Genomic DNA, 11052 nt, shown 5'->3' on the forward strand with positions numbered 1-11052 from the left:
TACCACAAGGACAACAGAGAAGTTTAGCTCATTACAGAAACTATGTAAACGTCTAGCTTACCACAAGGACAACAGAGAAGTTTAGCTCATTAGAGAAACTATGTAAACGTCTAGCTTACCACAAGGACAACAGAGAAGTTTAGCTCATTACAGAAACTATGTAAACGTCTAGCCTACCGCAAGGACAACAGAGAATTTTAGCTCATTAGAGAAACTATGTAAACGTCTAGCCTACCACAAGGACAACAGAGAATTTTACATAACATGGAAACGTATAGCTCATTACAATATAAATATAAACGTTTACCTCACTACAAGAACATGAAAAATGTAAACATCTAGCTCACTACAAGAACATTATATATCTCTTACTCACTGCCTGAATAATGTTAACGTCTTACTAAATACAGGAACATTGCATTCGCTTAGCTTTAATCGAGAGAGACCAGTATGAACATTTAGTTCACAGCAAGAAAAGTGGATTTAAAGAAATCCAAGAAGAGTGCAAATAACAATAGATAAATAATGTATCTGACTTCCTGTGATGAACCTACCTGCAGTGTTACGAAGTCCCTGCCATCTCCGTGAGTGAGAAAGAAGTTGTGTTTATTACAGGGATGGTGCCGGGAGAGTCCCATGATCGTCTTGGAAACTTTTTCTTAATAATCTGATTCCATCCTTATAAAGATGCGTTGTTTTGGTGTCACCGATACAAACCTAAATGGTAACAGATAAATTAATGTTTCGAAATAAACTCCGAAGTAGTATTTACGGCGTGTATAGCCTACACTGGGTACACACCTAACCAGTCACACAAGGGAGCGGCTAATCAATGGTAAGACCGCACAGTGTCTCTTAACTCTGAACCTGTGTATATATAGCCTACACCAGCATAATGAACCATGCATTCTCACGTACCGCGTTCTTTGTGTTCATAATATCTTAAATCCAATTACACTTTTATCTTATTTCGTAATTATGAATTAACGCTTGCATGACTTGTTTGTGAAAAAAGTGAGTTATCGCTATTGTGTGGCATTAATCTCCCTAATACAAGCGGACCTAAGGTGATTAGCTCTGGTCGTTCCTGGGCCTTGTTTAACATGTACTGTAACCGAAAGCACTCTTAGCTCACTGGTGTTAGGCGATCCACAAATCGTGTTTTATTACCTACACTTAATTCAATTTTAGATTTGGTTCACTTACTCTTAAGTCAAAAACTGGTAACAGGGCTAGGAAACCGTTTCAGGACATCATCTGCTTATATTATGGTTGACTTTCTACAATACTTAACTTGATGTATTTCTTTCAAATTCTTACTTGAATAACTAAGTTCTAAGACTATGCCCAAATTTTTGTTGAAAACAATCATTTAAACACTAAAGACAAAAGTAGAACATTTCAATTTACGATGAACTCTCAAACATTGAAAAGAAACTCACAAATTAACTTTATTTGGTGTGTGCAAAATTGGCTTCATTAATTGCGCAAAGTAACAGAATTTTCAAAATTGAATTATCATAAAGTGGACAATCGGGCCACTATGTAGTGAACTATGGAACCATTATATACAGTCAAACCTGCTTGAGCGGCCACCTCCCTTACGTGGTCAGTCTGTGGTCCGCCCGATAGAAAAAAACTAAATAATGAACCTGAAATAAGCAGCCACCTGTCTAACGCGGCCAGCGGTCACAGAACTCTGACCCGAGACGTAATCTCCACCTGTATTCAGCGGTCATTTTGTCCAGAAATTGACATCAAGAAGATCACAATATATTAACAAGAACACATCTCAATAGAGCAAAGCTAATTACAATGTGTAATTAAAAACCGTAGGTAAGGCTTGACACTTTGAACTGACAAGTTGTTTACACAGCGATTTTCAGCAAATTTGGGCAGGTCCTACCGGTGTCGTCTCACGTAGCAAACATTTGGTATTTTCCTACATACAGGTAAGGTGTTGGGTGTATGCTAGGTGAGATTGGGTGTCAGTTAGAGAACAATAGGATTAAATTACAGCTGTACTATAAAGTGTCTTACCATATGAATATGAACGTATCTTTAGGATTGATTTTTTGTGTTCAATTTTATTTATTTATAAAATTGTTTCCATTTCATCCATTATAGTCTTCATCATAATAATAGGGAATTTCAGATTAAATGTCTTAACTTAACACATTATTACAATACAATACAATTTATAAGTAAGTGTAAGTATCACATATCGATATACATTAAAACAACATATTTTACAAAAAGTAAAAGCTATTTCAAAATTTAAATCAATCAGATATCGACTTCCAGCCAAATCTGGCTTATGAGACACTAAAAGCCATTATCCCACCTTAAAATAAGTAAAAATACTAGCACTGTACATAACTGGTGCCATTGAGCTAAAAATTGGTGGGGATGTTTTGGGGCCTCGAAAGTGGAACTAAGCTATAAATTTGCATTAAAATGCTATTCCTCCTTAATGCCTAAATGGTGTTTTTTTTTAAATTGATATTGCAACCAAATATGGTCTGATATATCATTAGGGGGGTAAGGAGGACAATCGTTTCTTGAATAAATGAGGCGACCCCTGGGGGATAGAGAGGGTGGCGCCCCAAGAAAGGAAATTACCTAAAATCCTGCTTTTAAATACTACTCTTTAAATGCCAAAAGTAGATTACAACAATTTCAGTATGAAACATCAGTTAGAAACAATCATTTCTTATATCAATGAGGCAGGTTTGACCACCATTAACAGCGGGACGTAGCCTTCAAAGGAGAAATCTATTCAGATTTAAGTTTCAATACTTTCTGATAGCTTTACTGACATATAGTTACCAACTACTGACCCAAACTACCATCATGGAAAACAAATTCTTAGAATATTTCATTGAAGTTGAAAAGTTACCATTCTCCCTGCTCAGTCTTTGTAATCAGATGACCGTTTAGGTCCATGGTCCTCTTGTTTTAAAAATGTTACTATTCTGTCTATACCACATGCCTACGGTGCTATTAACCAAAACTTTATTACGGTATATGGTACGAATTGTTCTCTTCAGTTTTATCTTACCAAGTATATTCCTGTAAAGTATAGAATACATGTATGTCTCAGTAGATTAAATACTTCTTTGCATTCATTGAGACTGGAAGAAAAAGAAACATTCCTTCAGAACAAAGACATTGTAAGGTATGTACCTCCACATATGTGAAAGTTGAATTTCGCTTTCTGTAAATTTGTAGTAAATTTGACAATATTGACATTTGTAATATTATGAAAAGTGAAAATTATAAAAAAAAATGTCCTACTACAGTGTATGTCCACACAAAATCAGCTTGAGATTGAAATTCTGCAGACATAACCATAAAAATAAAGGGAAAAAAACAACATTCAGTCAACTGTTATTGTATCATTTGAAATTTATAGACAATGCATTACAGAATTTTAAACAATCTTTGATATTAAGATTAGTTAATGAGGTTTTACTTGATCAACAATAATTTAAGATTTTAATAACATGCAGCGGCTAGTACTGTACCTGTTATAATAACATGCAGGCGGCTAGTACTGTACCTATTGTAATAACATGCAGGCGGCTAGTACTGTACCTATCATAATAACATGCCGGCGGCTAGTACTGTACCTGTTATAATAACATGCAGGCGGCTAGTACTGTACCTGTTATAATAACATGTAGGCGGCTAGTACTGTACCTGTTATAATAACATGTAGGCGGCTAGTACTGTACCTGTTATAATAACATGTAGGCGGCTAGTACTGTACCTGTTATAATAACATGTAGGCGGCTAGTACTGTACCTGTTATAATAACATGTAGGCGGCTAGTACTGTACCTGTTATAATAACATGTAGGCGGCTAGTACTGTACCTGTTATAATAACATGTAGGCGGCTAGTACTGTACCTGTTATAATAACATGTAGGCGGCTAGTACTGTACCTGTTATAATAACATGTAGGCGGCTAGTACTGTACCTGTTATAATAACATGTAGGCGGCTAGTACTGTACCTGTTATAATAACATGTAGGCGGCTAGTACTGTACCTGTTATAATAACATGTAGGCGGCTAGTACTGTACCTGTTATAATAACATGTAGGCGGCTAGTACTGTACCTGTTATAATAACATGTAGGCGGCTAGTACTGTACCTGTTATAATAACATGTAGGCGGCTAGTACTGTACCTGTTATAATAACATGTAGGCGGCTAGTACTGTACCTGTTATAATAACATGTAGGCGGCTAGTACTGTACCTGTTATAATAACATGTAGGCGGCTAGTACTGTACCTGTTATAATAACATGTAGGCGGCTAGTACTGTACCTGTTATAATAACATGTAGGCGGCTAGTACTGTACCTGTTATAATAACATGTAGGCGGCTAGTACTGTACCTGTTATAATAACATGTAGGCGGCTAGTACTGTACCTGTTATAATAACATGTAGGCGGCTAGTACTGTACCTGTTATAATAACATGTAGGCGGCTAGTACTGTACCTGTTATAATAACATGTAGGCGGCTAGTACTGTACCTGTTATAATAACATGTAGGCGGCTAGTACTGTACCTGTTATAATAACATGTAGGCGGCTAGTACTGTACCTGTTATAATAACATGTAGGCGGCTAGTACTGTACCTGTTATAATAACATGTAGGCGGCTAGTACTGTACCTGTTATAATAACATGTAGGCGGCTAGTACTGTACCTGTTATAATAACATGTAGGCGGCTAGTACTGTACCTGTTATAATAACATGTAGGCGGCTAGTACTGTACCTGTTATAATAACATGTAGGCGGCTAGTACTGTACCTGTTATAATAACATGTAGGCGGCTAGTACTGTACCTGTTATAATAACATGTAGGCGGCTAGTACTGTACCTGTTATAATAACATGTAGGCGGCTAGTACTGTACCTGTTATAATAACATGTAGGCGGCTAGTACTGTACCTGTTATAATAACATGTAGGCGGCTAGTACTGTACCTGTTATAATAACATGTAGGCGGCTAGTACTGTACCTGTTATAATAACATGTAGGCGGCTAGTACTGTACCTGTTATAATAACATGTAGGCGGCTAGTACTGTACCTGTTATAATAACATGTAGGCGGCTAGTACTGTACCTGTTATAATAACATGTAGGCGGCTAGTACTGTACCTGTTATAATAACATGTAGGCGGCTAGTACTGTACCTGTTATAATAACATGTAGGCGGCTAGTACTGTACCTGTTATAATAACATGCAGGCGGCTAGTACTGTACCTGTTATAATAACATGCAGGCGGCTAGTACTGGGGAGCCCTAGTACTGTAAAATCGTTCTTATTTTCATGTAAAATACAAGTATCCTTTCAAAAATAAAATAAAATATTTCATCTACTACCTGTCACTTTACAAAGAATATAAATGGAATATTTCTCTGATTAAAGTAGACCTAAGTTCTACATCATTTTGAAACAGACTGTAACGAAATTGTAATCAGGTGTGAAAATTGAAATGTATGCTAGGTGAAACTAGGTATTTTAGAAATGTATGCTAGGTGAGACTTAACCGTCCTACCGACCCATCAACAATGTTTGACAAACAAAACAATTAATCCCACCTTGTGTACTCAATCAGCTTGTGATTTTAAAAACAAGTATGATCTTTTGGGGTGTTCTCGTTTCCCCCACTTTTTATATAACAAAGGAAAATGTTGATTTAGGAAGACAATGGCAAACCAAATATAGTCTGTTTCATACTTACCCCACAGGTAACTTACCTGTGTGAAAGTTACCTGTGTAACTTGTAGCTTTGTTGGGTAAAAATAAGGTTTTAATACTTTTTTGGGGTTGAAATATCTTTATATATAATCAATATATTTTTATACTTATACATATGTAGAGTTTACAGTCAAATATTTACATTACACTTTAAACAGATAATATAGAATATAACAGCACTACATAAGAGTTCACAATCTATTACAATTTTAAAATACATTACCAATATTCACATATTAAGAATAGTAAAGTTTAGTAATAGTAATCTCAAATTGGCCCCCCTCAAATGTTATAATCTCATTTCATTATATAATATATAGTACTCGTTCTACCTTCATGTTGAGGTTGCATGATTGACTTTGAAGTTTTGTTATTTCCTAGAAATTTGGTTAGATTAAGGCTTTACTTGTATTATTTCATAAACAACTGAATTATGCAACTAAATTATGCTTCATAAGAGTCCGCTAAGTTACCTTAGGAAAACCTTTTTCCCAAACCTATGACAATTTCATAATTTGTCTGAATTGAATTGAATTGAATTAGCATAGCCCGTGATCACTTTTAGCTCACATGGATGGAAATGATAGCCTGGTTAATTATAGTTGTTCAATGATTTTTATGATAGTTATAAGATACTTATAACATCTCGGAATTTTGATTAATTAACTGATTAATTAGCTGTTAAACACCACACGCTAAGACACACATTACATTCTTACAATTTGTACAAGGTAATGTAGGCGTCTTAATAAATGTTACAATAATAAAGATTATTCAATAAATAGTTATATTAATATTTTTTAAGTACTAGAAAATGAAATAACACATTTCATCTTGTCAGCAGCACAAGGACTACTAAATGGATATATTTAATACTGAATATATATATTTATATATATGATTAATATTTAAATAATTTTAAAATTTATCATTACAAATCTGAAAAAACTTATATAATGTGTTATTTAATTTAATATGATAAAACACCACCTTAGATAGAAGGGTTAACCACAGGTAACAACACAGGTAAAAACACAGGTAAATACTGCCCATACTACTTAGAAACAGACTTAATCCTTCTAACAACATTATTCCCCCCATGTTATTTTAAAAAGTGGGGGAAACGAGAACAAGCCGATCTTTTGTGGTATCTGTACATACTGTATCCAAAGCTATTCAGGTCTAATATATGTTATGTGATAAAAAAAAACCAAAACTTGCTGCTATATTGCATGCGGAAAACAAATCTGCTTCCGGTCTGCCAGTCACTATTTTCATAAGGATGATTTTTTTTTCATTACTATGTCGTTATTTCTTTCTATAATATATCCGTTATTTGGTTTGTAATAGCTTTGCGAGATCAGGACATTAATGTTAACCTTTCCATACGGCGCATGGGTGCTGTGAATAAACCGTTACGCTAAGTTGAAAGCTGAAAGATTCTTGCAAAGTTCTAGATTTATTGAGTGATTTATTTATAAGTGATGAATAAACTAAATACTGATATATCATTTCATCAGAAAATTATTTTAGCCACATAGATCAGAATACATCGCAATGCGGATTTTCATTAAAAGTAGATCTACATGTAGATTTCAGTGCTGGTGGTTGTCTGCTAGCGCAAAACGTATGTGGAACACCTGTGTAGCCAAACAAAAATATATTCATCATTTCAAGACATTTATCACCAAAACGCCTTTGTATTTTATTGATTATGCATTTATATTGAAGTATGATAACGTACCCCTGTTGATGAAGGGAGAAACTTTCAAAATAACATAGCAGCCTCTATATTGCCGGGAAAATGTCATTATAACCCATGGATGTATGAAAACTTTGGTTGTGATTTTCGGGTGAGCCTGGTTTTAGCAGCCACCTGTCTTAAGCGGCCAATTTCTGCCGGTCCCTTGAGTGGCCTCTTAATACAGGTTTGACTGAAGTTAGTTATTGGGTCATTATGAAGCGCTTTTTTGAACATTATATAGTTAGTTATTGGGTCATGATTTAGTGAACTATTGAACCATTATATAGTATCATTATACAGTGAGCTATTTAACGAGTATGTCATGAACTGCGGAGATCCACAATAGTGGTTTTTTTGACACTTGCAATATATTGTTATTGTTTACACGATGCACAACAGTAAATGTTGCTTCCGTGACGACAAAGACGTCACATGGACTTTGATAAAGGATATGGTGACGTAATACATCGTCACGATGACCAGCATTCATGTCTGCCATATAAATGAATCGGAAACTCGCTGAACTTTGAACTGGCTCGAGAATTATATTTTTTTCACCAAATGTCATCTCTGTGACTACAATGAATACTTTGCCATGCTTCGGTTCTTTCATTAAAACAATACCACTCGAATTGTCGCAAAATTTACCTCATTCTATACGCATCGATACGTTTTGCAGTTCTATACTGTATGCTATATAGGGTATAAGGGAAATATGCGAGGAAAACTTTTTCTCGGCAATCACTTTTCATATTTAGCATAATCAGCGTTATATCGTTTGCTGCGATACATGCCAAACGCTTAATGAGGGTTCCAGGAAAGCATCGTTTTGCAGTGTTAAAAATATTGAATTATATTTCGACATACCAGAACATTCTACATAAATAATCGTTCTCTTTGATGGTGTATGGCAATTTGTTTTCGTCATTTATTAGTTGAAAATCAAATCAACCTACTCGGAAAACCAATCGGACCTTCTCGGCCATTCTTATGTACGAATAAGAGGCTCGTGTGTTAATGCCGTTTGGTGAGTGACAACGCAGGGTACGGTTAAACAAACAGGTAACAGCGCATGCTTGCTTTTGTCGAAAAATTGAAAAGGAAATCCCAGCTGTAATCAGGTAAGACTGATATCAAGTAATCTAAGAAAATTAACAGCTAGACATAGGATGCACTTCAACACTTGAATAGCCTATTTTGATTAGGAATACTTCATCGAAGTGCATGCTGCCCCTGCTTTTTCTAGTTTACCATACATTTGGCACGTGATTAAGATTCCAAATAAATATTTCATTGAACTTTCCAACCACATCAAACAAACCCTAATACACAGATTGCATTTAAATGAATTGGCGAATAAACAGAGTAATTCATAATTTATTTTAGTTGTCGGGGAATCAATACTTCAGCCACAGAGAGCGGAAGTCGTTAGGACGTTAGTGCTGTCAACCAGGACAGAATACTGATTAATACATGTGGAGGTTCGCCTGGCCGATAGGATTTCAGCACGATCTTTTGTCCCAGGCGTATTCCGTACACTTTGGGTATACCAGGTAGTCTTAGGAATGTGTAGTTCATCAATAAAATATACTTTGTAGTAAATGGGGCGAAGTGCGATAGTTTTATTATTCTCCGTTCATTATCGTGTACTCAACCAAGTCACAAAACAGCATTAACATTTCATATTTTTGTTTCGAATTTGCTATCAAAATTTAATTGATGCTACCGTACGCAATAAAACAACAAGTGTCATAAAAACTGCAATTACGACCAAGTTACCGCGATAATGCTGGCGCCTTTATGGTCCTAAAAGTGTGGGCTGGAATAGTTGGATCCCCACTTACCTTGGTATAGATGGAAGTGATACGACATTGTATAGGTCCACTTTATACCGCGTACGTACTGTACCACTAATGTTTTCAGTATTCATCAGCATTAAACTAGATTGAACACGCGTTTTTCAATTAAATGGTAAAGTACCGAAAATGTATAGGCAACGGAATATCAAATCGTTCATGACCGATAAATAGAAAATTGTGTACTCCAATGCAATTAATAATGTAAATCATTAGTGGATGTTGTTGCCATAAAGAAAGTCACATACTACACCAACATAATGACATCCTACGGCAATTAGGTAGTATTTGAAACATCAATTAGGATCCCCGTACCACTGCCAAAATCTGTAACCACGCATTGGAGACCGATTCTTCCGGCAAGACTATAGCTTTAATATATCATTTCTGAAAAGAAATCCATATCTTGCGGGAGTACAAAGAATGCGGAATAGTAAAGATGAAATTAGCAGAATATAATCAACAACAGCTTTCTGAGTGTAAAAGAGCTAAAGCGGGATATGACCCATGCACTTCTGATTGTTATATTACCGCTCTGACGGACTAAGCTATCTTATCAACGGAAGTATCCTGGCCCAGTTATATAGAAAGCGAAATTAAGGGGAGGTAACTGTCCGATAAACTAAACTGCAGTGGGGCAGGGTTCTTTAACACAACAAGGTAATGGGTATACGACAGGCACATATGTACGTTTGTTGTGTGGAATAGTTATGTGTTACCAGTATTATTATTGATATATGTAATAGTAATGACAATATGCTTCTTTGCCATCACTCACTGCCGTATAGAAAAAAACCCATAAACGGTCATAGTTATTCTTATAATATAAAAATAATATTGAAAGCATTTTTATTATTATAATTATTAGAAGTATGTGCTTGGTGCTTTCGGTATGGCATTTCATTGAGGTAGAACTCTAAAGTTGTCATCAGATCCGTACGGTAAGGAGGCATACACACCAACATACCCTGCATCCAGCGCAAAATGCAAGTATACATGCAGGCACGTCCCCAAATGACCCAAGCTGTTAATAGGACGTTAACCTTAAGCTTTATAACCAAGCTAACCAATACTAGATACAAACAGTCGAACCTGAAGTAAAATGTAGAGTTTTGTTTGGGATAGACGTTTCATGAGCTTAATGGTGTATGGGAAAATTTAAGGTCATCTATAAACAATGCTCTTGATATCTCTCCTAATGTTATAGTAACAGGGGACTTAAATGTTGACTTCTTCACTGCTTCAAATAATCACGTTCTTTTTGACATCATTAACTCCTTATCACTAACTAATGTTATAAAAGATCCTACTCGTACTGGACGTACTAGATCTAGCTTACTAGATCCTATACTATTATCTGACTCTATTTCTTGTATTGACTCTTCTGTAATTTCTGTTGATAGATCATTAAGTGACCATGATGGTTGTACTGCTTCCATAAATCTTCCTTGTCTTTTTAAACCAGTCTATAAACGTAAAGTTTGGCAGTACAAGAGTGCAAATTTTGAAAAATTTAATGAACTTATATCTAATCATAATTGGATAGAAACTTTTTATAATTGTGACTCAGTTAATTTAGCATGTGATCGATTTACGAACATTTATCTATCTTTTGCCAATGAATGTATTCCTAGTAAAGAAGTAAATATAAAACCTAATGATAAGCCATGGATGAC

General features: G+C 35.3%; 1 protein-coding gene across 3 annotated transcripts in view; it reads right to left on the bottom strand.

The window, feature by feature from the left end:
* Positions 1-11052, bottom strand: part of LOC110454342 (protein rolling stone-like) — a 35683-nt gene that overhangs the window by 17826 nt on the left and 6805 nt on the right. For 2 of the 3 annotated variants that reach the window (XM_021503798.1, XM_021503799.1), the window contains exon 2: positions 555-717. In XM_021503798.1, the coding sequence (XP_021359473.1) occupies positions 555-638 (84 nt within the window). In that variant the 5' untranslated portion in view covers positions 639-717. Of the gene's footprint in view, positions 1-554; positions 718-1062; positions 1136-11052 lie in introns of those variants that run through there. The other variant, XM_021503800.1, reaches the window with a different exon arrangement.

Source organism: Mizuhopecten yessoensis, unplaced genomic scaffold (genome assembly GCF_002113885.1).
Source record: "Mizuhopecten yessoensis strain PY_sf001 unplaced genomic scaffold, ASM211388v2 scaffold7781, whole genome shotgun sequence".
Classification (NCBI taxonomy): Eukaryota; Metazoa; Mollusca; class Bivalvia; order Pectinida; family Pectinidae; genus Mizuhopecten; species Mizuhopecten yessoensis.